This window comes from Mesoplodon mirus (assembly GCF_964341445.2).
Source record: "Mesoplodon mirus genome assembly, chromosome: 7".
In the NCBI taxonomy this organism is placed as follows: domain Eukaryota; kingdom Metazoa; phylum Chordata; class Mammalia; order Artiodactyla; family Ziphiidae; genus Mesoplodon; species Mesoplodon mirus.
In genome coordinates this window covers 94,110,045-94,136,936 of record NC_138983.1, presented here as the reverse complement: position 1 = coordinate 94,136,936, position 26,892 = coordinate 94,110,045, and the positions used below count along the sequence as shown (strand labels likewise).

The 26,892-nt window shown below is 41.8% G+C and overlaps 2 protein-coding genes and 1 pseudogene across 3 annotated transcripts in view; 2 read left to right on the top strand and 1 right to left on the bottom strand.

Annotated features, from left to right (window-relative positions):
* LOC309808885 (centrosomal protein of 78 kDa-like) overlaps window positions 1-5,425 on the top strand; it is a 525,691-nt pseudogene extending 520,266 nt beyond the window's left edge. Inside the window, exons 10-13 of the transcript in view lie at window positions 915-992; window positions 2,462-2,628; window positions 3,683-3,854; window positions 4,763-5,425. The product of the transcript in view is annotated as a centrosomal protein of 78 kDa-like (transcript). The remainder of the gene's footprint in view (window positions 1-914; window positions 993-2,461; window positions 2,629-3,682; window positions 3,855-4,762) is intronic.
* The window catches only part of LOC309807669 (interferon regulatory factor 6-like), a 1,069,421-nt gene that overhangs the window by 70,630 nt on the left and 971,899 nt on the right, over window positions 1-26,892 (bottom strand). The window lies entirely within an intron of this gene.
* On the top strand, window positions 19,883-21,893 carry LOC309807654 (spermatogenesis-associated protein 31A6-like). Its single transcript, XM_082627485.1, has one exon. It carries the CDS (start codon window positions 19,953-19,955, stop codon window positions 21,840-21,842), a length of 1,890 nt encoding a protein of 629 aa, XP_082483611.1. The 5' UTR covers window positions 19,883-19,952; the 3' UTR covers window positions 21,843-21,893.

Here is a 26,892-nt window from a genome sequence, read left to right as displayed (position 1 = left end):
GCTCTGCTACTTAGTGGTGTGACCTCGGCTGTGCTGCTCTACTTACTCTACTTCTCTGCCTCTGTTTCCCTCATCTGTAAAATAACATGGAGTTAGTGATCGTTCTTTCCTCGTAGGGTTGTTTGTTTTATAAATTTATTTTTGGCCGCATTGGGTCTTCGTTGCTGCTCGCCAGCTTTCTCCAATTGCGTCGAGCGGGGGGCTACTCTTCGTTGCGGTGCGGTGGCTTCTCTTATTGCGGAGCACAGGCTCTAGGCGCGCAGGCTTCAGGAGTTGTGGCACGTGGGTTCTAGAGCGTAGGCTCAGTAGTCGTGACGCACAGGCTTAGTTGCTCTGCGGCATGTGGGTTCTTCCTGGACTAGGGCTCGAACCCGTGTCCCCTGCACTGGCAGGCGGATTCTTAACCACTGTGCCAGTAGGGAAGCCCCCTCTTAGGGTTTTGATGATTCGATTATTTAATACCCAGGGAACTCCAGGAACAGTGCTTGACTGTAAATTGCTTTAAAAGTGGTTACTTTTTTAAAACATGCTTTTGAATCTGCAATTATGCAATTCAGGTATGCTAAGCAGGTTCGTTAATAGGACTTCCTGCTATAAAGAGACCCACAAATAAAAATAGAATTTTTCTTTCTTGGTCGTAACTTCTTATTTCTGACTTACTATGTTATATGCATATGCCTTTTATGGTGGGCTGCCACAAATTTATGTTGGAAAGAGTGGAATTTAAATAAATCTTTGCAAATTTGATAGATTTTGATCATTCATTTCACTGGCATGGTATGATATGACCAGTAGCAGACTAAAATCTGAGTTCACTTCTGGCTCTGCCCCTAAATCCTGATGAGACCAATAGCTGGAAAGGCTTTTGGATATTATACTATGAATTAGTTATAATATTGACTCTGTTTGCTTAGGAAACCCTGGAGCAGTGCCTAAAGCAGTTAAAGGAGGAAAGAGTAATAAGACTGAAGGCTGATAGACGAGTCAGTGAGGTAAACACGTTTCATCTGCTTTTGAGAGTGTTTTGGTTTTATTTCGATTTGATTTTAAGCCATATACACATATTTTGTAAGCTTTAGAACTGTAATATGTTGCAAATTGGTGGTATCATATGGACTTTTGCATGTACTGGTATTTAGTGATCATATGATCTATATTCCAGAAAGCATGTTTTTAAAGATGTGAAAATCTGGTTTTGTGTATGTGTGTGTGTTTGTGTGTGCTTTTATATGACATTAGCTTATTTCCTGTTCATGATTCTTTGATTCAAGAAGGCACCTTCTGTGCATGTATTGTATATACAGTAACATAAAAGACATGATGAGACTCTCCTGGCAATGAATTAGGAAAGTGAATCATTGAAATAAATTTAAGATATTGGAAAACTTCTAAGAATGCAATGAAAGATAAAAATATATACTATGAGAATTACATTAGGTAATGTGCATGAAAGCAGGGCATAATCTAAAAAGTTCTATCTAAATATCATTTATCACAGGGTGAGTGTAGGGAGGAATTTTTGAAAGTGCATCCATTGGATTGGCAGACACTCATTCAATAAATGTTGAGCACCTGCTCATGTAAGGCAAAAGGGGCATCATGAACATTAACGGCCTTTCTGAGAAATACGAGAGTTGAGCTTACAGGGGGTTTTAAGTGCGTAGATGATGAGCAGAAGGGGAAGAGTGCACGGGGGTGAATATGTTGAAGAAGCCAAAGAAAATATTGGTGATCGTACATTTAATAAATCGGGTTGGGTATGATTTAGGACTTTTAAACGTAAGCATTAGATATTTTACTCACTAAAGTTAATTCTTAACATTCAGCAGAGTTGTAATATGTTTTGTTCAAATCAGATTCTATAACTCACTTTCTAATTTAAGGGAAACTTAAAGCAGGTCATTTTCTAATGTGGAATGAGGCTCCATTATGAATTGAACCAGTTAGAAATGTGATCTTTTGTGAAAGATCATTAATAAAACGGTAGCTTGGGTTTATTTATATACCACCTAAGTGTTATATAGGAAACTTTGTTGGGTGCCTGTGAGTTTTGGTTATTATGTGATAAGGTCTCTGTCTTTACTGGCGGAGGGTTACATTAATTATAAATTAATTACATTTTGAGTGTTTTAGTTTTGTTCCTTGAAACTAGGCAAGACTACTTTTTGTTTGTTTGTTTGTTGTTTTTGGGGGTTTTTTTTTGCGGTATGTGAGCCTCTCACTGTTGTGGCCTCTCCCGTTGCGGAGCACAGACTCCGGATGCACAGGCTCAGCGGCCATGGCTCACGGGCCCAGCCACTACGCAGCATGTGGGATCTTCCCGGACTGGGGCACGAACCCGTGTCCCCTGCATCGGCAGGCGGACTCGCAACCACTGCGCCACCATGGAAGCCCAAGGCAAGACTACTTTTGATGACAATGAGAAAAAATCATGTCAGACGTTTTCAGTCTTCTTGTATAGCTGGAACATGAAAATGCCCAGTTAAGAAACACAACTTTCTCTTTGTCTGAAGCCCTTCATGCCCACTCATTGACAAGCATGATCCTGGATGATGAAGGTGTTTTGGGCAGCACTGAGAATTCTCTTCAGAAGTTCCATGCTTTCCTGGTTCTCCTTAAAGATGCTGGGTTAGTTCATTTCTCTTCCTGGCATTCTTCTCTTTGCGACTCTAATGGTAGTTTGCTGAGGAACTGGAGCAATTTTCATCACTTACGTGGCTATATTTAGCCAAATTTAGTGTAATTATAGGTAATATAGTTGACGTTTTAAAATGAGGAATTAAATTTTTTAAGAAATGCAAATAGGGAAGCCTGCTTTGGTAGAGTGGGGAGCCCATTATAAAAGAGTAACCTGTAGACAGAGTAATTAGTAGGTATAGTTGTTTTGTAAAGACTAAATTAAAGGCAGTTTTCATTGAAAATAGTCGGGAATGCATAAGAATTTTCCTATCTTTCACTTCTTTTGCTTGTTTGATAAGTTTGAATTAAAGTTATCTTTGCCTTAGACATAAAAGTGATTATTAATCTGCAGGGGAGATATAGGTCAGTGGTTCTCAACCGGGAGCAATTTTGCTGAAAGAGGGAAGTGGAGATTGATAGTTGATGGAGCGGTGTTTTGTCAGTGAATGAATTGGTGTTGGTGTTGGGAAGGAAGGAACAAACACATTCTTGGAAACTGGAGGAAAGGTGGTAAAGAAGTGTGGGAATGGAGGTGTGACAGGCAGTGGACAGGGTGCACGGTACATATTGAAGCTGCTAGTGAGACAGTGGGATGTCTCCTAGAGGATGAATCTGGAAAGGGCTGAGGATTTGGGGGAGAGAGAGGCTTGTAGTCTGGAGTAGGATGTTGGCTTTTAAGATTTTAGAAGTAAGGCTTCCCTGGTGGCGGGGTGGTTGAGAGTCCGCCTGCCGATGCAGGGGCTAAGGGTTCGTGCCCCGGTCTGGGAGGATCCCGCATGGCGCGGAGCGGCTGGGCCCGTGAGCCATGGCCGCTGAGCCTGCGCGTCCGGAGGCTGTGCTCCGCAACGGGAGAGGCCACAGGAGTGAGAGGCCCGCGTACCGCAAAAAAAAAAAAAAAAAAAGATTTTAGAAGTATTTCATGATTGTAGGTCTGGGGAAATCTAAACTGCTCTTCTGTGATTATAATAACCTTTGTCTTTTCTCCTTTCCTCCTCTCGTCTAGGCTTGGGCAGTTGGCCAAAATGGCTGGTATAGATCAGTCAGATTTTCATTTACTAGGTCGTCCCCAGGTGAATTCTACTGTTAGTAGTCTACCTAAAGAAGAAAAGAAGGCACTTGAAGAAGGAAAATCAGAATCAAAACAGAGTGCCCCATAACAAATGCAAAATAGCCAAGTAAATGGACAGAACAGCACTTAATGATTCTAAGAGTGATTAGCAAAAAGGAAATGACCAAGTCAGAGAGAAAACAATAATGATCAGTCTCGAATAGTTCACATGCTCGGGAGCTAGAAGACTCTGGAGTCCTTTCCAAATCTGAGATTAGTAAATGTGTGCCCATTTCATGATACTGTACTTTTGTAAATAAGGAGACTGGAAGTTCTTGAGAAAATTTATGAGTTAAAGCAAACTATCCTTAATGAAGAAAGAAGACATTAGAGAAAATATTCCAGATTTTAAATTGTATAAATGTCTGTTCTGTTCATATTTTATCTAGGTTTCTATTTGTATTCAGTCAGCTTACAATGAAGGAACACTAATGAAGGTACACATACTGATATAATTTTTAAAATAAGTAATCCAGACATAGCTAATAGGTAACATATTAGAGTGAATCACCTGGTTATGGGAATGGGAGGGGAAAACCTGTCAGCTTTTCCTCTAGCCTTACTTGGAGCCCCCATCAGCCAATCTCAGAGTGGCCTTGGGAACTGACAGCTTGAGAACACAGTCTGGTCACAAACTATATACGGTTTACATGTGCCTGGAGGATAGCAAAGAAATTAATTATCTTACAGAATAGGGTTTTACTTTTAGTGAGGGAAAGGAAATGGGTAATAACTACCCCAATCACCAAAGTCTGAAAACGTAGCGGACATAGCCTTGGATATAGCTAGGTTAAGCTGAGAATCACTTGGCAAGATATAATTACAAAAAAAACTGGCTCTGAAATCTTCTGATTAATCAATTGACTGTGTTAATAATAAGATTACAGAGTAACATTGAAGTTTTGAACTCTACTTTTTAATGGTTGGCTTTGTTCATCACTGAATTTTTGTCTTGTCTTTTGTCTTCCCCTCCACTTTCCGAAAATTACAGGTGATGCTAGGATTCCTTTGCCTCTCGACTCCTTCCGTGTCCCAGCGTCTACTCAAGAGGCCTTAGAAACTTCCAAAGACAACCTGGGGGTGCCAGTCACAGAGCAGCGGCAGGAGTCTTTTGAAGATTTCATTGCTAGAACATGTTCTCCTTCAGCAGATGTCATTTCTGGAACTGGAAGTCAAAGAAAAGAAGAGGAATTATCTAGAAATAGCAGGTCTTCTTCAGAGAAAATGAGCAAAGCAGGTGAATAGACCAAAAACTACTCTGCTAAGAAACAACCTGGGAAGGACCTGCATTCCTGCTCTGACTCACCTGTAAAGCAGAAAAGCAAAGGAATTGGGCAAAATAATTCTTTGGCTAATAAACCAATTAAAAGTGAGTCTTCGAAAAAACACATTTCTGTTAAGAAAGAGAGTAGAATAGTGACTGTTTCATCAAAGACAACTAAAAGTAAACTCAGTCTACTAGAACAGTCTGAAAGTGATACTCTTGGATCTGATTGTGAATTTCAAGAAAGCATCCATACTCTATCACGCCTAACATAGGTCTAAATCTTTTAAAATTATGTTTTTGCCTTCAAATTTTCATAAATTACTTATGTTTTTATTATAGCATATGGTGTTTTCAGTTACTTGACTGGAAGCCATTAGAGAAAGATTTTTTTATCTACACTTTTTTATTATAATGAAAGTTTTGGTGTACTTTTCCTTGTAACACTTTGCACCAGTCATTCAGCTAGTGTTTACTGAGGGCTTCATATGTACAGTACTTTTCTGGGTGCTGTTGCTTTCAGCAGTGAACAAAATAAAGCCTTTACTCTCCTGGAACTAGCACTCTGTGGTGGGAGAAAACATAAACAACAAAGCAGGCTAAGGGTTAAAAAGAGATGGGAATAATAAATGGAATAGTTTTACCATTTGGTTAAACATCAAACTATTATAAATCACACGGCCAGAAGCCATTGACATATTTTAATTCATAATAACCAGAGAGCCTCAAACATTTACCAAGGCACTTAACCGTGTTTATGGATTACAGCAACGCTCTGAGGTAGGGAACTCTTACCATCCCCATTTTATAGATGAACAGTCTGAGGAGACATTATGTGAGTTGCCCAGAATTACACAGCTATAAGTAAGTGGGAAGTTGCAATGTGACCCGAACCCATGCTCTTTTTTTTTTTTTAATGTATGGACTTTATTATCTTTCATTTGTTTCTGATTTATGTGAATTTTTTCTTTAAAGATTTTTTCTGATGTCAACCATTTTTAAAGTGTTTATTGCATTTGTTACAGTATTGCTTCTGTTTTATATTTTGGTTTTTTGGCCTCAAGGCATGTGGGATCTTAGCTCCCCAACCAGGGATTGAACCCTCACCCCCTCCATTGGAAGGCGAAGTCTTAACCACTGGACCACCAGGGAAGTTCCCCTTATGTGACCATTTTTCTGGCATTTTTTTTTAATTTTATTTTTTATTGACATACACTTGAATTACAGTGTTGTGTTAATTACTGCTGTACAGGAAAGTGACTCAGTTACACATTGATGTACATTCTTTATTTTCATATTCTTTTCCATTACGGTTTATCACAGGATATAGAATATAGTTCCCTGTGCTCTACAGTAGGACCTTTTTGGGGTTTTTTTAAATACATGCACTTTTTAAAAATAAATGTATGTATGTATGTATGTATTTATTTATTTTTGGCTGTGTTTGGCCTTTGTTGCTTCACGCGGGCTTCCTCTAGTTGAGGGGCACATGCTTCTCATTGTGGTGGCTTCTCTTGTTGCAGAGCACGGGCTCTAGGTGCCTGGACTTCAGTAGTTGTGACATCTGGCTTAGTTGCTCTCTGGCATGTGGGATCTTCCCGGACCAGGGCTTGAACCCATGTCCCCTGCATTGGCAGGCATATGCTTAACCACTGCGCCACCAGGGAAGTCGCATGTAGGACCTTTTTGTTTATCCATCCTGTATATACACCAGTTTGCATCTGCTGATCCCAAACTCCCAATCCAACCCTCTCCCACCCCCTCCTCCTTGGCAACCGCCAGTCTATTCTCTATGTCCTTGGTTATGTTTCTGTTCACACACAGGCTGTAACCAGGCTCTTAATTACTTTGTTATCCTGTTTCCTTGTTAAGAGAAGAAGGGTTTAAGGAAGGCACTGAGAGAAGCCAGTGACCAGTAGAAGTGCAAAAACAGTGGGGCTGTCAGAAAGCACACCTGTCTCCTTCCCCCATCTGAGCAGAACTTTTAAATGGCAGAGTATGTAAGAGTATGTGATGACACATCTCTGGATTAAATGATGTCTCCCTGGTAAAACATGTACAGATAAGTCTTTAGTTGAATCAGAGTGAAAGGTGAGATCAGAGAAAAGCTGGAGTGTCAGATTTCTTGTAGAAGGTCCTGCCTGATTGTTACTAAGAGGGCTACTACAGTACTAGTTAGTTCCTTAGTCATGGGTTGAGTGTTCGAGGAGTGAAACAACGAGCAAGATGTAGTGTTGGCCCTTTAGCAGTGGAGTGAGAGGGGAAGACGCACAGCAGATGTCTCATCCTGCACGTGACCTGCTGTGACGGGCATATTCAGGGCGTTTAGTCAGTGTTTGTGGAAGAAGAGGGGGAGCCGTGAGGCAAAGAAAAGTCATCAAAAGAGGCAGTCCCTAAGCTAAGTCTTAAAGGACTCGTGAGAAACTGGTGAGTCAGCCAGTGAAAGGCAAGGATACTCAAGGCAGAGTGGACAGCGGAAGTCCAGAGCCGTGAGTGTGCGAGGGGTGTGTCACAGAGCCACAGGCACAGGCTCTGGAGGATCAGTGCAGTGTCCCCAGGCAGCGGCAAGTGCCCCTAAAGGAGGCAGCGAGGAGGAGGAGAGCAGGTCTTAACCATCCATGTGTGGGGAGCTGGTTTCCTCAGAAAATAGCTAAGAATGGAAAGGACAAGTTCAGGTGGCATTTTAGACCACTGACGTCAGTATGGATGAGGACTCTGAAGAAGCCTGGAGATAATTATGCCCCACTCTTCTGAGGAGCAGTGCTTTATATTTTCAAGTGGGATTTTCACGCTGCCACCTCCTCTCCTGTCCCTACTGAAAGGTTTATAGGCCGGCAGAAGGGAGAACCTGGCTTAAGTAAAGTTAATCAGGTTCCTTTACTGTACAGCTTCTCGGGGCTGCTGTAGGCTAATGTTCATTCTGGATCGTCACAGCAGGCGTATGGTACACAGCCATCCTCAAAGCTATTTGACCCTAGAGTCCTTTTTTAATAGAATGTCTAACAACTGGTTCCACCAAACAGCAATTTCGTAACTTCTAGACCAGGTAATAGCAAGAAGAAAGGGGTCTGAAATAAGGTATAGATGAAGGGAGGAAATAAGTTCTAATTGTATTTAGGAAATTACCAGCAAGACTTGACCTTGGGAAGTAAGGAAGAAGTAGGAGGCGGAGGCTGAACCCCCATCTGTGTGACTAAGGTTGGGTGGTGGTATCATTGAGTTTGGAAATAGGGGATAAAGAACTGAAGTGGGGAAAAGACTTTAGTTCTGGACATGTAGAATTTGAAAGCACCTGTAGAATTCCGAAGACAAACTGGTAGATAACTGGACATGCACGTGAAGACATGGAAAGATAAAAATTTGAATGTCACCAGCACATAGCAGTCATTAAAATCATGAAAATGGATGAGATTTCAGAGAATTGTGAGTACTGACAACGTTTAAGTAATAAGCAGAGAAAGAATTCTGGGAAGGAGAGAGGTGATAGAGTTTCAAGAAGGAGGAAGTAGATGACAGTGTCATCCTTCAGAGAATGTGAATGTCCATTGGATTTGGGCAGTTAGGTCCCCAGTGACCTTAGAGCAGTGCAGTGAAGTGGTGGACAAAAAGCCAGATGGCAATAAACTGAGGGTGTAGGGCTGCCTGTCGGGGCCAGGCGGGGCTAGTGAGGACAGTGGGAATAGGCTACTCTCAAGGAGTTTGGATGAAAAGAGAAAATAATTAGCAAAAAAGAATTTTTTAGAATGAGGACTTCTATTTTATATGTTGAAATGAAGGAACCAATAAAGGAGATCCTGAAGATGTAGATAATAATTTAGAGAATTGGGGAAACATGGACATATGAATAAGAAAAAAAACCCTTGCACAGTATATAAAAATCACTTGTATCCTTCGAGCTGGATGGATACTGGTAAGTTTGGGAGGAAATAAAGGTAAGAAGAGATAGAAGTTAAAGAAGTTTATACTGATAGCCTCAGTTTTCTTTGACACAGATTTTTCAGAGACACATATATACACATACATAATTACCGTTTGAAAATTCTTTCACAGTTACATGTTTTATTAATCACGTCTGAGAAAAGTCACTGATTTTCATTTTGTACAGCATTATCTTGTAAGGACAAGATACAGTGACAACTTCCATGCTTTTTGCATATCAGAGCTGACACTGAAAGTATCTGCATAATTGAATTTTCACTTCTTATTTGTAATAAGTTTATCCTTAGGAGGATACTTTCATAGTGTTTGATCACAGATGAGTTTGGGCATTGCTATCACTCAATCATGTTAAGCATCTGTCAGGTTCTCTCCTATACTATATATTAATTTTTTGTCCGTTAAGCAAATATTTATTTGTGGTCTGTGGGAATAAGATACACCTAGGTCCTCTTTCCTTGGTATATTCACAAAAGCCTCTGAAACTAAATTTCCAAGTCAGGCCATACTAAGGCCTGGCATAATAAGTTTTCATTGTTAACAGTTTTTTTGTGTTTGTGGGGGTTTTTTGTTTTTATTTTTTTGAAGCAAGGATAAGACACTGTCTTAACTCAGTAGTTGTCCATTCATTAATAAGTCAAAGAAGACATTGATGAAGCATGGTATTTTGAATATCCTTTCCACAGAATAGGTAATGGGCCATCCTGAAACTCAGGTGAGATGCTTATCATTTTCAGATTTTGGAGTGGCTGAGAAAACCCTATTACACCTTGAATTATCACTAGAAACATGAATTCAGCCAAATAAAAACAGTGCCTCTGCCTACTGAGGTGGTCAATTTCCAGCTCAACAAAAGTGACCATTTCTCCTTTAGATTAAAATCAAGAAAATCCCCTCTGTCCAGGATGCAATAATGGGGTGCACGAAAGAGGAAAACTGAAGCTATTCCCTCTTTACACCTGAACAGTGAATTCATTCTGATATCAAATATTTGTTATGATTCTGTTATGACCAGGTGCTTTATTGTTTAGAGATCAAGTTACTGTTCATTCTTGGTAAGTAAGAAAAATCCATGTTTTAGGACTCTGAATAGTAACTTTATATATATATTATATATATATATATAAAATAAATATGTATATTATATGTAATATATATTCCACCTATTCAACAAAATTGTAACTTTCATCATCTCTTACGAGTGATGAACTGTATTCACTCTTTGGAAAGGGCTTATAGGGAATTAAAGTCTCCATATACTTTTTATATAAGACTGTGGAAACCAAATTCTCAACTGGGAGCAAACTTAGGTTTTGCTCTGAAGGTTTATGCTTGCCTGGCCTTAGAGTGGTAGGCCAGGAACTCAAGTTTTTTTCCTCTAAGTTACTTTCATTGATGCCACCCTGAAAAAATTTGGAGGGAGTATTTTTGAAATAGCTTTATCTCAGTAACCCTTTCAGGGTATGGGGAACATAACTGTCAAAATGTTCAAGCAACTCTTGTTGATGTAAGTGTAATGGATCAGGAGCAATACAGGAAGGAGCTGGGTACAAACGATAAAAGGCGTGAGGCTATTTCATGTATTGTTTTTGGCTTATTGTCCAAAACAGAGAAAGTCTCATACACTGGCGCAGCCAAGGTCCCCTACTGTTCTCTCCTTTTAGTAGAAATAAAAGAGAGCTCGTTTCTCAATAGCAGCATTCTATCCTTAAGTGGGTACACAGTGATATTCTGATGGTCTCTGGAGCAGAGAATAATTCCGTGGCAGCTCTGACCTCCAGTCACCGGGTTCTCTGTAACTTAGTCTTTCATGGCCAAGGACTATAATCACTATTTCGATTTATATTTAGCATCTCAAAATGGAAAGGATTCCATGGACAACAAAACAGGAAGTGATTTCATGAAGTGTTTTAGTATGGATAAAACAATAAACTATAAAAATACAAATCATCAGTAAAGCTTTTTCTTTCCAGAGAACTATATTCAGAAATTAATGTAAGCCTCTAAGGTGCGCATGTGTGTTTTTTCACCCATGATCATGTTTGTATGTGTGTGCATTCCACTGCTACAGGAGACATGCAAAATGATATCAGATTTGTACTGGTTTCTCCCAAGAACTGTGTGCTCGCAGGGTTCGTTCAGGAAGGTGAGTGCCCTACCACCACATCACAGTCATATCTCATCACCTTCGGCGGGAATAGTTTACACTTTAACCTCACATGCAGGCTTATTAAATTAGTATTACTCATCAGAACTTGCTTACTAATAAAAGAAGCTGAATTAGCCACTGCAGAATCATATTTGGAAATTCAATGAAAATTTTACCTTTTTAATAAAGGCCCAGAAATATTATTTCAGAGCAGGTGGTACAGAAAACTGTGGTCAAATTTGACATTCATTCATCATTGAAGTGTGGAACGTGACAGGTGAAAATTGATATTGATTTCTTTCCTCTAATATTTGGAAGAGTTCTAACAGGTAAATCAAATGAGATGACAAGACATATCAAGTCTCACTCATTTCTATGATCACATCCTCTCCACATATCACTCCTTCGCCTGCCATGTCTTGAATAATTCAATGCCCACAGTCTTTCCAGTCCAGTGTATTATAAGACACACTCAAGCTGGGTTTCAATCATATTAGACTGAAAGCTGAACATTTTAGGAAGGATTATTTAAAACCAAATGCGTCTTGAGCCCAACAGCCTTTGAAACCAAACAATCCTGGGAGTTCAGTTGGATTCAGAAAATTTAGTAATCCTATTTGATGTATGTTAACTGTATCAATATTAACAACCTTCTGCTGGATTTCAGCACTGATTTGAGAGCTGAGTTACTACTGGTCTTGTATTTTACCTAGTTGTGAAAGCACTAAGAGAGTTGTTCTTGGGTTGAACTTGACCCGCCTCTGGGAATGCTCTCTGTTCTATCCATCTTGAAAAGCTTTATTCAAGTGCATTTCTCTGCCTGCCTTCTCTTCACTTGCACCCCTTGGGAGAACGAAAGATGCTCAAATATAGATGTGAACACGGCAGGTGCTCTGCTTGGCAATGGTGTCTTTCAGCTTCCCAATAAAAAATTATATTGCTGACCACCCATTTGACTGAAAAGTGACTCATTTTACTGACACATATCTGGATTGAGATGCCAAAAGAAATAGGTCATTTCAAATTTCCTTTTTAAGTCATAGCTTTGTGTTGCCACACTACTTGTTCAAAACTTAGATCATGAAGGTTCCTTCCTATGACCTGCAAATAATTAAAATGTTCTTCAACAGGCTCTATGAAAAGCAAGCAGAGGGGCTTCCCTGGTGGCACAGTGGTTGGGAGTCCGCCTGCCGATGCAGGGGACACGGGTTCGTGCCCCGGTCCGGGAGGATCCCACATGCCGCGGAGCGGCTGGGTCCGTGGGCCATGGCCGCTGGGCCTGCGCGTCCGGAGCCTGTGCTCCGCAACGGGAGAGGCCGCAGCAGTGAGAGGCCCGCGTACCGCAACAACAACAACAAAAAAATAAATAAAATAAAGCAAGCAGAATATTCCTAATTATCAATCTTTCTCTAGAGTCATATAGTTCTTGTAATTTCAAGGAAGAGAAACTCAAATGTAAAGTGTTACAATAGCCAAGCATACCAGCACTATTATCTAACCATTCAGCAATTTTCTCTGCCAAGTCACTCTGAACCTTAGACTACTGAGGATGTCTTCTTAATTAATTTTTAAGGTTCTCCTTTTTTGAGTTAAAAAATGGTCACAATTTTATAAGTAAAATTAAAGAAAAATACCAAATAGAACATCTGAGATGTTTCCATTAGGCATTATATATATATACATAAATTTAATAGATATACATATATAAATGCACTGGGATAAATCTCCATCTTCTGTGTCAGTTGGACATAGGTCCGTTTTCTTAGGAATAGGGAACTCCTTTCACAATGGATGTGAGGAAATTGGCAAATGTACACCATATAAGTACTTTTGGATGGTAGTGACCAAGTTCTCAAGACACACACACACACACACACACACACACACACACACTGAAGAATATCAGAACACTTAACGTTTCAAAGACACAGGAAGAGAAATGCAAGTTTCCCCTAGAAAGCCTTTTGTTTTTTTGAAGTCAGAATTCTGAAAAGATGTTTTTATCAAGCCAGCTTTTTATAACTTAACTGCATATGCAATAAAAGAGTCCTATCTTAGTCATTTTTAGGGCAAGATTTTCTTTAAGTCCCAAGAAAGTAAGCACTTGTAAATGTAAATTTTGTATGTACATAAACCTGGCCAGGATATCCGTTGGAAGCTGGAAATCTGTTGTTGTTCCTTTTCCTTTTGTATTGAAAGCTAAGTTCCCCATTCTGAGTTCAATTTGTGAAGATCACTTTTATTTTGACAAACTCTATTAATGTAGCCAATTCAAGGAAGACAGGTTAGTCTTCCACCTAATTACCCAGTCCAACTTTTACTCAGTGTCTTTCACCTGAGCACCTTTCACCTCAGAGTCTTTCAACTGAGGATAAACCACGCAGTGTCTAAACTGAGCAAGATCTTCCCAGTGTCTTTTAAGTGAGGCTAACCCACTTGAGCAAAAGTCTTCCCAGTGTTTTTCTACCGAGGTTAAACTCTCAGTGTTTAAACTGAGTAAAAATCTTCCCAGTGTCTTTCACTGAGGATGACCCAGGTACTTCTTCTTGAAACCAAGTTTCAAGGATAACCTACTACTCAAGAGAAGAGTTTAACACCACTGAATAAAACTTAGGATCATCAACCAAAACTGGAGATCCAAGAACCAGGAGATACTCACCCAAATTCGTCTGGACTCTCGGAGAAAGCGGACAGGCCCAAGAAGCCTCTGCTGGTGCCAGGACTCTGGATCCTCATAGAGTTCAGGCAAAGAAGAAAAGTCTGCTCTGGGCCCCTTCATTGGTTGCCAAGACTGCTGACTGAAAAATATGCACAACCCAAAAGGAGAATTATGTTTTATTTGGCAGATTTTCTGAGGACTTAAGCCCAGAACACAGCCTGTCAGATCACTCTGAGGAACTGCTCAGAAGACCTAAGGGAGCAGTCAAGAAAAACCAGGTAGTCAGAACATCAAAAGATTACTATTAATTAAAGAAAACTAGACCTCTCAAGTTAAGGACTTTAGCATTTTTCTATGTATGAGAAGATGAAAGAATCTGGGCTCCGTGAAATCATTCCTTTGATATGCACCTTAACTCTAGAACCAGTACCCTGTTTTTCTCCATCCCGAATCCCCTCAAGGTGCACAGTTGAGGGTTCCCGCTTTGACGTCTGACTTGATGACTGCAACATCCTTTGTCTACTGATATGGCAGGGAACATTTTTCATCCACGGGTAAGAAATTGAGAAAATTAACATAATTCAAGATATAAAACCATTACAATACTAAAAATTCCCAAATGTCAAACAAACATAAGTACCCTTGACCTGTAAAATGGAAGATGCCAAAGAAGGGAAAAAAAGAAACAATAAAGAAAATGTAGAAAATAAAGCATAAAATAAGATGGCAGAAATCAATAACAGTAGAACAATAATTAAATAAATCAAGGTAAATGTTATCATAAGATTTTTAAATTTCAAAAAAAAAAAACCCATCAAACAAAACATATTGAAAATAAAGTAATACAGAAAATTTAGAGAGCAAATATGAATGCAAGGAAGACCTGTTAGGTAGTTAGTCAGACATTAGCAGCAAGGAGGTGACAGTGGTGAGAAAGACAAGAAGAAATTGAGTCACACCCAGCCATCTGGGGACTCTCCCTTGACTCCACCCAGAACGGGAGAAACTATGGTCGGGTGGTGGGCAGCTTATCCTGTTAAAAAGAGGCACAGTAACACAAGGGGACTTCTCCAGGCTGTGCATGCCCAGACCAGACAGGCGTATAACCTACAGTAAATCCAAACTCATTATACCATAATTACAATAAATTACATGTGGTTTTGCCCCTCCCCCCACCCAGTAGGCATTTCTTGGGGATTCAAGGATGAGAGCATGCACAGCAGAAAACTTGTTCCATAGCTCAGGACTGTCAATCAAATAATGATCCTTGTCACTCACCCCCACCTCTCTGCAAAATGCTCCTTAAAAGCGCTCGTAAGCCTTTATAGGAATGCTGCTTTCAATTTGCAGAAACAGTACACCCATCCCCCCCCACCCCGAGAGTGTACCTTTGCTTCGATATACTTTGCTTTGGGCTTGCTTCACTTCGCTGAAATAGCCTGTTCTCAGAAACAGCCTGCTCTTTCTCTCTCCTTCTCTCTCTCCCTCTCTGAGAGTGTACCTATGCTTAACTAAACTTTGCTTTCTGCTTAAGCTTAACATGGGAGTTTGCGATCCTTTGCTTACTATCATGGAACCAAGATAGCTGGTCCAGGCCTTCCACTGACCTCCTCGGTTGAAGCTATTTTGTTACAAAGCATGTCCACATGGTGACAGACCTAAGTCTAAATTTTGATAAAAGGTGGAATTAAGGTGAGACTATCATATGGGAGGAAAAGACTGTAGGAAAAATAGTAGATGTAGGAGATATGTTTGTGAAAGTGCACATTCATGGCAATATAGCCAAATAAACTCACATGCCCACGTTCCCACTAAAACTGTATAAAATTATGACCAACAAGCAGAGAATACACATTATTTTAAAGCCCTCATGGGGCATTAAGACATATTTACCATGTGAATCCTTCAGTGAATCTTGTGTTACTGCTAAGGGGTAGGAAGTGGTGTCATAAGGGAGTTTTGTGTAAGACTCAAAGCTCCCTTTCTATATGGTTCAGGCTGGACTTGAAGCTTCAGGGGCCTGGGAGGATGGGGCAGGAAAGGCAAGGCACACTCAGAAAAGAGAATACATACATAACACACTAGGGATATCTGAAGAGGCTGCTCAAGACCTGGCTCAGCCCCAAGGGTTTGACCCCTAGTCCTACTCTTCACCCTACAGCCCTTTAGGGTCAGGACCTTGGCTCACCCTAACCCATTCCTAGCTTCCGGGTATAGAATGAGTGCACATATCTGAATGTTAGTGTTCTCTCAAAATTTACATGTTGAAATCCTACCTCTTAAAGATAGGAGGCCGGGCCATGCAAAAGTGCTTATGAGCTTTCATGAATGGGATTAGTGCCTTATAAAAGAGACTCCAGAGATATCTCTAGCCTCCTCCCATCATATGAGGATACAGAGAGAAGGCTCCAGCTGTGAACCAAGAAGAGAGCTCTCACTATGAGGTGGCCATACTGGTGACTTGATCTTGGGCTTCCCAGCCTCCAGAACTGTGATAATAAATGTCTGTTGTCTTTAATCTACCCAGTCTATGGTATATTGTTATAGCAGCCCTAATGGATTCAAAATTTATCTGGAGAGTGGGGACTGTCTTATCGTTGCAAACTAAGAAGTTGGGTTGAGACAACATATGAAAGATTTTTTTAAGTAGAAAATTATGGATTATTGGATTTGAAAGTACTAGATTGGTTAAGGAAAATGAGTACGTGTGTGTGTGCGTGTTTGCAGTGTGTCCCAAAAGTTTTTGTGCAGTTTAAAGATTTACTAACTCCAGAGTTATAAACACTACAAACTTACAAAAATATCATTTGAAGGTTTAACTGTTACCAGATGCAAGTCTGTGTGCCTGATGCACAGTGAGGCTAAATACTGAAACATCAGAGTTTGGAGCAGAGAAAGGTTTACACAGTGCCATGCAAGAAGACACGTGGCTCATGCCCAGGAAAAACCCCAAACTCCCTGAAGGCTTTCAGCAAAGCCTTTTTAAAGGCAAGGTGAGGGAGGGGCATGGCTAATTGTTGCAAATATCTTGGTGTTGGATCCTTTGTTCTAGCAGCTGGCCAGATGGGTCAGATCCTGGTCAGGTCACGTGTTCCTGTAAACCTCCAACAAAACAATTATTATTTTCTGTTCTGCAACTTTTTATCTCCATGAATGGGCTCTTAAAAGTCAGAGCCTTAGAAATAGGCTATCCTGTATATTTCAGGCTCTAGGCAACATTGTTTTACAAAAAGTGCAGAGCCAGCCTGGGTCACAGGGATGGACAGAGTTAGCTCAGGCAACAAAGCATAAAGATTAAAGTAAAAAAGATCTGATGTGGAGTCAGATTTGTTCTTCCCTATTATATAACTATTTATAATTCTTTCATACTTATGAATTTTGAAAAATAAATTATTTTAATTTTTGTGTGTAGTTCCCTCTGATAGAAAATGAGGCAAAACATACACTATTCAAAATTCACAAAACTAAATAAGTGTAAAAGAAATTCAAGTTCTATCCCTGGGTGTACACAAGACACAAACATGACGTGGGAAAGTTGGAGCTGAGGACAAAGGAAATCCTGAGTAAAAATGTCTGTGAAACAGCCAGTCTTCCAGGGTCAGCTTAAGATGTTCAAGAGTTATCAAGTTGGTGGGCCTCAAGTAAAGGTCTCTAATGGATGAAGGAACCAGGTTCCAGATGGAATGAACAGAAAATTGACTAAGGTCTCTCTGACAGGATGAGAGTAGTTGGAAGGAGGGATCTGGAAGCCCCAGGAGGGTGCAGGTGTCTGTGGGTCTGGATGGGAAGGAAGGGCAGTGATTCAGCCTCTTTCTCTTATTGCCCCTCCCCCACACTCAGGAGCCCTTTGTGACAAGGCCACAGCTCTGTGATGCAGGCCTGGGGTTCTGCCATCAAGTGAACTCCCAGTGCTCTGTTGCCTGAGGGCAGCAATGCAGTTCAGAAGATGGAGAATCTCTTTTCTTTGAAAAACACGGTTGCTATCTGGCTGAGATCCAGCCCAACTTCCTGGGTGATTGATATCATCCTTGGGTTCCTGTGTGGACTGGGGCTCTTCCTAATGTTACTCCCCTGCTTCCAGAGTAATCCATTCTTAGCACCACCTAGGAAACATAGAAACATCAGGAAGGTAAGAAACCTTTGGCTTAATCCCAGCAGAGATTATCTCTTTTTTTCTTATTCTTATTTCCACTTTTCTAAACCACCTAGAGAGACTCCTGAGATGGGAACTCTCAGAAAAGTAGAGAACATCATCCTTCTAGGGAAAAGCCAGGCCAGAGAGGGGTTAGAGTGGGCATGAGGATTTCTAGCCTAAGATCGTAGACCAGGAGTTCAGGTATGGTAGAGGGCTCCAGGGCAAGTCCCCAATGCAGTGACTAATGGTTAAGGACTGGATTACTAAGAGTTCAATCTCTGCAGGAAGGCTGACCCCTGAGCCCTGGTTCACCAGCCACCTTCCCACAGCGGGTGTCTCAAGTGAGACCTTCCTCTGTGTTGGGGCTGATCTAAGGGCAATGCTGAGCCCCTGAGAGCCTGAGAGAAGAGGCTGGAGTGGAGGTCTGGCCTTGGGAAGCAGAATCCTATCTGACAAAGCTCACGTGGGCATTTAGGTCTGAGAATGTGTGTGTTTCTTGATCAGAGGAACAGTGACAGAAGAAATCTATGGTGATTAAAACTTAAAAAATCCTTCTTGGGCTACCCTGGTGGTGCAGTGGTTGAGAGTCCGCCTGCCAATGCAGGGGACGTGGGTTCGTGCCCCGGTCCGGGAGGATCCCACATGCCGCGGCGCGGCTGGGCCCATGAGCCATGGCCGCTGGGCCTGTGCGTCCGGAGCCTGTGCTCCGCAACGGGAGAGGCCACAACAGTGAGAGGCCCGCGTACCGCAAAAAAAAAAAAAAAAAAAAAAAAAAAAATCCTTCTTTGCACTCTTCAAAGAAGAAAAACTGAAAATATTTTTATCCACTTTAAAAATAAGTAAAAGGGGAAAAAACCCCACAGAGTTTTAGTTAAATGTAGAAAGTCATGTTGTTCATGAACACAGCTTGCCTAGATAGATGACAGTGAGAGTTGGGTGTTAGCCCCTCATTTCTTCTTCTCTCTCAGCATCAAGTAGAGCTGAAGGGGAGGAGCAGGAGTAGGAAGAAAAGTGGATCTTTGAAAGGTAAGCCTTTGCCATTCAGTCCTGCGTGCCCCCGAGAGTTAGCTTCCATCTCTCCTAATCCTGAGGGCCCAGCTTCACGGTCTCTGAGGATGCCAGTGGCAGAGCTTATTCTTCAGGAAACAGAGCCTTGGGAAGGCTCGTTGGAAGGAGATCAGAGCCCAGATACTTCCCAGAAATTTGTGCTTAGAATGAAGCCATGAGGACCTAGAAATGGGGTGTGTGGACTGTGGTGGACCATTGGTGCCTGGGTTGGGAAGTGGGACCTCCAAGTCCAACTGTGGACAAGTTGTTTAACTTTGCTCAGATTCCTCTGTGTGATGACCACTGACCTTTCTCCCCTACACGGCAGTTGTAAGGGCTACAGGGGTTAATTAACGTGAAGGCACTTTGCAAAGGACAAACCCTTTTCAAGTGAGACTTAGCATCACTGTCAGGGACATGTGGCCTTGGACACTGATACTTGGGCTCCAGAGTCTAATCCTCCAAAGATTTCCCTTAAAGGGCCATTGCACTCAGCCTCCTGAAAGACTCTTAGGCCTCTGCCTTCACCACCATGACCCAGTCTCCTGATTTCCAGCTTGCAGAGATTGCCTGGAAGAACTGGAGGGGACTCACAACCTGGTTTCACTTCTGCAAAGGTAAAGAATCTTTCCCCTTCTCTCCTGGGTCGTCCTTCCTCCCAGAGCCTATAATGTGACCCCAGCCCTGGGAGGGGGAGCCATGGGAGGGCGTGGCTAAAGCCCTAGGGTGAGGGAGAGCAGGAGCATTATGAAGTCAGTGTGGGGGCAGAGGAGGGTTCTTGGGCTGCAGGTGCCCACCCCTGCCTGTCCTGTCCAGCCATCCTGGCCCCATCTGCTCTCCTACAGCTTCCTGGGGAGGCTTCCTGGCAAGGGCAACTTTCATCAGCTCTCATGTCAAGACCCTCCTGGTGAGACGTGCAAAGCAGTGCCTGCTGGAGCCTGTGGAAGATACTGCTTGAAGGGTTGGGAACCCTGCATGAACACCTCCTGTAGGGTTTCCTTCCTTGATCCAGACACTCGAGAGGTGCTGGAAGCACACATTAGAAGGTTTTGGGTAAAGCACAGGTGGACCCTCCCCCTCAAGGTCCTCAAGCCCATAAATCTCTTGAAGCGGAAAAAGCTCCAACCCTCCACCGTTCTGCAGTTTGCCTCTTCCCCTTCAGCCACCTGTGTGTCTGGGTCCCACTCAACAGTCAAGTGTGCTGAGTTCCTGGAGAAACCTCCTCAGGCTCATTCAGGAGAGAAGGTGATAACAGAAGAGTCAGTTCCTACCCTGAAGAGGCCTCTCCTTGTCCCCTCAACTGTGTGTAAGGAAATCCAGAGTGCCCTGGGAGCAATTCCATCTGCTGACTACCATGGGCCCTCAAAGGCTTCTCTGACTGGACAGGAGGGCAGGCCACCTTCTCAGTCCCTCACACTCAGCCTTGTGGGCAGAACCTGGAAGAGTGAGACTGTGGAATGGGTCAAGAGGGACAGCCTAGAGCCAGGTCCAAGTTCAGCAATGGTCAGGAATGAGCCAACAGAGGAGAGTGGTGGTCAGGCCTCAGGAGACCCCTGCCATAGGGTAACAGTGATGGAGGTGAACTTAGGATCCCAATCTTTGAGAGGTGAAGAGGCCAGGGAGGCTGTGGAGGCCAAGGAGTCTCCTGCTCTTCAACCACAGTCTAGTGTTATCTTGGAAACCAAAGTGTTGACAAAATCCCAAACCACAAATGTACATATGAGGAGTTTAGAGGTGCCAGGGGCCAGTAAACGTTTCCTACTACCTAGAATGTCTGTTTTCCAACATCCAGGTGAGCCATGCCTTAACATGGGGGTTGCCAGTGAGTTTAACTCCAAAGTAAAGGTACAGTCAGACAACCAGCTTCAGGACTTTCCCAAACACATGTTCCTTGCTGCAGACAACTTGGCTTCTCAGGTGCCTCAGTGCCATCCCCAGAGAGTCCCCACCAGAGACAGGTTAGCTTCCCAGGAGCCAAGTGGCCTTATGGAAGCCCAAAGGAGCAACCTAGGGCAGCAGGAGCCCAAAACTTCAAAACTCCAAGACTCATGGAAGAGCCAGAGCAAGATGATTGCCCCTACTTACAAAAGAGAGGACTGTAGGAGGCATAAACCAGGCGAGCATGAAGAAAGGTTTAAAGAATTAGGGACCTCTCAAGCTGGAAGTATGAGCCACCCTGCCCAGGTCAGGGGAATAACAGACTCTATTGGGAGCAGATGTCTCCAGCTCATGCCAGAGAAGAAACATAGCCCTCCAGAAAGCCTCTTCAGAAAAAGGATGAGGCTATTTTTAAAGTGGATTTTCCCCAATAAAAAAGTCAATGGTCGAGATGCTCTGCAAAAATTCAAGCCCATATCAGCCACTGCCCAGAGTCACGGATCAGTCAAAAGCAGATCAATCTTGAAGAGTGAGACTGCTGAGGGTCAGGCACTCATGACAGCTGTTGGACAGATCCCAGAAGAAAAAAGAGCAATTCACCATGGACTTCATGCCACAAAGTTAAATGAACACAAACTGGAATTCCAAGTCCCAGTATGTGGGTGTTTCTGCTGCCATAGGCTTACCTCCTACCCAGAGCAACGGAGAATGATGGGTTATACAGCCTGCAGTCATAAAGCCACCTCCAAGGGCCAGAGTTGTTCTATCAGGGAAAGGGAAGTCAGACACCAACATAGTTTGAAAAGTGTAAGGTTCGACGATGAGCAGCTGGGCCTAAGGTGCCTCCCATCCTTGCCCCCCAAGAAGAGTTTGTTTCCAGTTAGTACCTGCCAGTATGGGCCAAGGATTCCAGGTGCCCCAGCCCGCCATCAACACTGTCCAAGGCATTGTCATCTTTGGGGAGGTGTCTTGCCTGGTCGACAGTAAAATCCTTCTTTAGTCTTCCCTTTAGAAGGAAGACATGTCTCCAAGTAAAAATTCAGTCCATGTAGAGAAAATGATTTTCTCCTTAGCACGTCCAAGGTATTTAATGTTCCCCAATACATGTATATATATATATATATATATTTTTTTTTTCTAATAAAAGCATAGTGTAATGGCTGCTGTCTGTGCCGTGCACTTTGTCTTCTAGAAGGGAGGGGCATGGAGGGAGGTGGACGGTAGCATCACAAGCTTGCTCCTTGTCTCGTGTCCCTTCATTGCACCTTATGATACTGTCATTACACAGACCAAAATTACTCTAGCAATGAGATGGGAAAAACCTATGAAACCCACACCCAAGGATCTGGTTCAACCAGTCTTTCTCCTCCTTCTATGCTACTTTGAACTTTATGCAACTGTAGTGGATAGGTTTACACGATAGGGCCGGACATTCCAATTCAGGCTCCAGGAAGTGTCAGAGCCAAGTGGATGGAAGTTTGGGGGGAATAGAGTATGGGCTCTGAGTTCAGAAACAGGAGAAATCTTGCCCCTGGATCTCTTGGTAGGGAATATACAACATCTGCTCTTAAGAGTTCCTTCTCTCTCTGATGAAGGCTGGGATTGAGGTATGCCCTATGAACCCCTTTTAGCTTAGCCATAATAAAATGTACAGCATCACCCTCCCCCACCTCTGTTTTTCCTACACTTTAGAGCAGCAGCAAGGATGGCATTTCCAGCTCTGTGTGTGTAGGTGGGGGGAGTATCAGGGAGGCTGCTGAGGGCTGTGTTGAGTCCAGTCCCATATAAATGAATGGCTGCGTTCATGGGTCACCTACCTTCCACTCTATGTTAACACCAGAGAAGGAGTTTTGGATGAATGGAATAGGGGTGTGACTGTGGGTAGTAACTATCTGATGGTCAAACACTGTGAATTTAGGGTGGGATGTAGGTGTAGAAAAATCCTTGGATCCAAGGAAGGAGGCAAAGTGGTACCAGACTCCCATAAATTGCAGTTCTGAAAGAACAGCCCCCTGACATACAACCACCATCTAAAGGCCTAAAGGGGAGGAAAAGTTAAGGGTCCAGTAGCTCACCATGGCCCCACGCCAGGGTCTCTACCCTATTCCAACTCTAAGATCACAGACCTAGAGAAACCACCTTTAGGTCAAAACAGAAGGTCAAACTTAGAGAAGTAAAGCAAATCAGGGAAGGTGAATCTCTTAATACTATATTTAATAAGCTTACACATCATCACCTCTTGACTTTTAGAAAGGATAACTTAACAATAGGTGTAAAAGCCAGGACTAGGGAACTTGGGATGTGACTCCTAGTCTGGTGACCTTCACATAAACACATGGCCCAAGGACTGCTCCAGGGGAGAGCTGGGGACTGGCTTGTGATTGTGTAGTAAGCCTTGCCTCTCTCCCAGTCCTTGATCACCCCAGAGCCTGGCAGGTGAAGAAGCAATCAGACAGGATTCGTGGTGGTGTGGAGGTGACCTGTGCAAAGTGGATGGGGCAGGGTGCAATGCAGGAGTGTTCCACTGATCTGCTTCTGGCACAGCTTTTCTTGTCTCCTGACCCCCATCCATATGGAAAAGCAGGGAGATGAGGAAGAATTTCTCTAGAGTGATTTGGTGTTTTCTGCCATGTGCAGGGCGCATGGTGGACACAGCTCCAGGTGGTGTCTTTCTCATTGTGGAGATTTCTGTTCCAGCTGATGCCCCTGATCCAGATGACAACAGAAATGGACCCCATCCCCCATACCTGTCAGGCCCCTCAACACGTGGAAATGCTGTGACCTGGGGTGGAGGGGGCAGAGTGAGCACAGGACTGCTCACACCCCTGGTTTCTCCCTGGAGCCAGGCCCTACCTCTGGGCCCCGATTCCCAAGGCAGCCTCCAGAATGGGCAGAGCAGTGAGAGTGAAGCCAGGACTTGTGGGAGGGGTCGGTACCCAGAGGAGAGAGTTGACAGGGCTGGGACCTGAGCCTGGCTGCTGCTGGGTCCTCTCAGGGGCACCCAGAAGTGAGTTCTGGGAATATGGGGAAGCTGGACTTGGACCCCCCTGGCTCCTGCTGGGAGAGTGCCACAGACAGGTGATGCTGATGGAACAGCAAGAAAACAGAAAGAAGCAAGTCCCTTTGCCCTTCTCTTGCTGCTCCGTCTTCCATAAGGTACAGTAAGACAAGAAATTGAGAGACCAAAAGAAAAAAAGAAATGGAGAGACCCAGAGACAATACACAAAGACTTCACGGACACACCTCTCGAGAGACTTCTCACGCAAACACCTTTCTCAGAGATCACATACTGAGACCTCACACAGGGACCTCGTGTTGCTTCACAGACCCTCAGACAGAAACCTAGCACAGATTTAACAGATTTCCCAGAGATACCTTCCAAAGGGACCTCATACAGAGACTTCACACAGAGATCTCACCCAGAGACAACACACAGAGACCTCACATCTATTCTTCAGTATCCATTGACAAGTCTTTCTTAGTGAATATGAAACCACTTAGCAAACTGGCAGCATGATAAATATATTATCAGTTGTGCCCCTCTGAGATCCACCAGACACTCACTGTCAGCATTACTCTAAATGGGGAAATGTTGGAGAAGTTTTGTTCTTTTGGAATGTCACTGCCTCTGAACAAAAGAATTATACATTCCAAATGTAGATTTTCAAATTTCATTCTTAGGTGTTCATTAGCTTGAAGATCACATATTACATTATTTTATTTTTATTTATTTTAGAAGAATGAAGAAAATAATGTTTATTTCTTAGAAATGCATGTAGTACTCTATTTTTTTATTTTAAAAGATTTTTATTGGAGTATAGTTGAGTTACAAATTTGTGTTAGTTTCAGGTGTACAGCAAAGGGAGCCAGTTATACATGTACATATGTCCACTTTTTTTAAAGATTCTTTTCCCACAGAGGCCATTACAGAGTATTGAGTAGAGTTCCCCGTGCTATACAGTAGGTTATTATTACCTATTTTGTATATAGTAGTGTGTATATGTCAATCCCAATCTCCCAATTTATCCTTCCCCCCTTATCATCTCCTGGTAACCATAAGTTTTCATTTGTACTCTTTTTTTAGGAGAATCACAAATTGTAAGCACAGCTAAAACACTGTCAGTCTCCAGTGAGAGAAAATATTTGTCCAGTTTAGTTATCATCCAGTCAAATGGTATCTGGCACATTTTTTACTTTATTGAGGACAGAACTTAAACTTGAGATGGCTTACTTGTTTCCTTTGGAAACATAAGAAAAACCTGCAACAAAGGTACTCTAGGAATGAAATAAACCAAGAAAGAAGCATCCGGACTCACATTCACTTCCCAGAGGGCTGTGTAACTAGCACGTTATTTTGCACATAATAGCTTGCATCAGGTTTGTGGGGTTTGCTTTAGTTTTTAACAGGCCAATAATCATGTGAGGATTTTTCACAAGTCAAATTTCTGGTTTTAAATTTTACATTCTGGCAAAAGTATGCTTCTGAATATTATTTTATTTCTTAAAATGTGGTAATGCCCTAAAATGATATTACACAATCATAACGTTCAGCTAACATACTTAAAAAGATGGGCTATTAAGGATTCATTCTTCAATAATTCTATGAAATGCACATTTTCTAAGACATGCAGTTAGGATCCATTTTATATTCATTATAGGGTTAACACATTGCTTTAAAAATTTTTGAAAGATTATAAAATATATGACTTAGCCTATGCTTGACATTATACATGTTATCTCATAAAATTACTGAGGGAAGGATATCTTAATATCTGAATTGAAGGTAGTGTACATTTAATCTACATTTGGCTTATAACAATGAATAATGAAAGGCTTTCATTTATTATATAGCTCACACTTTCCAAAGGGTACACTTCTAAAAGACTACTGATTTCTCACTGCTAATAAGCAACCTATTGTCCTTGCCTTGGTAAAATCTATTTTAATGACAGCTGGTTCTCTCCCAGATTATCCATTGGTATTACAGCGTCACGGTCTTTTAAGAGGAGCAGGGCTGACACGAGGACTCTTTGGGCTTATTTCTACAAGAAATTTAGTTTTTCTATTCTCCTAATTAAAAAATGTATAATTATTAATTTTTCACTTTACTCCCTTATGTCGTTGAATCAGAAAACAATGGACTATGGTCATGTATGTCATCTAATACTCTATCAGATCACTTTTTTTTAAATAGTGCAGCTTACTCAGGTAAGTTTACTGATCAGAACAAAATGGAATCAATTAGGAAAAAGTTCATACAGGAAAATATCCTTTTCAAAGTTGACTATTTTAACACAGTTAAATAAGCGATTATTTTTTAATCCTTTGAGTTAAAATTGTTCAGGGTGGCCAAGAAAGTCTGGAAACATGAAAAATGTCCATAAAAGCACTTTATTACTATAATACATTGAATGTGTTGCTCCTCATTATTAATTCACAGTTCATTAAGCTGGGCAAAATTACAACGAACAATGTGCATTAAAGCAAAATTCCCATCAATCATTTTCCATCTGTCATACATTCTGTCAGATGATTTGTGTGTCTAATTTTCATGGAAAAACTTGTACCTTTACTCCAGAATAAGAAATCAAGGGGGATCAATCTATTAAAAAGATATTAATATTCCCAGACTCTGTGGCCTTCAGTATTTTTTTTTAAGAAGATTCACCTAGTGCAAATCTTATAAATATTTTTACCATTTAATATGCCCAGACAAAATGGATACAAAAATTAGATAAAAGAGAAAACAACAAAAACAGATCCCCTTTGTTTTCAAAACATTTGATGTTTACATCAAAATATTTTGTTGAAAATGAAGTGATTTTTAATCTATAGTTAAAAGACACTATAATGATATTTAGAACATATTACAGATCCGGATTTTTACAAATAGATTTTTATTTAAAACAGGTCTCACACTGATATCAATAAACCAGGCACTCTAGAACAAAATGTGGAGAGATGGCAATTATGAGATGACTTCTTAATACTCCAAGGGAAAAAGATTTTTTCCAAAGTAGTCCATCTACAATATTAA

Excerpts from the sequence above, each read along its gene's own strand:
- LOC309807654 (XM_082627485.1), top strand. The coding sequence starts at position 19,953 with ATGAACACCTCCTGTAGGGTTTCCTTCCTTGATCCAGACACTCGAGAG.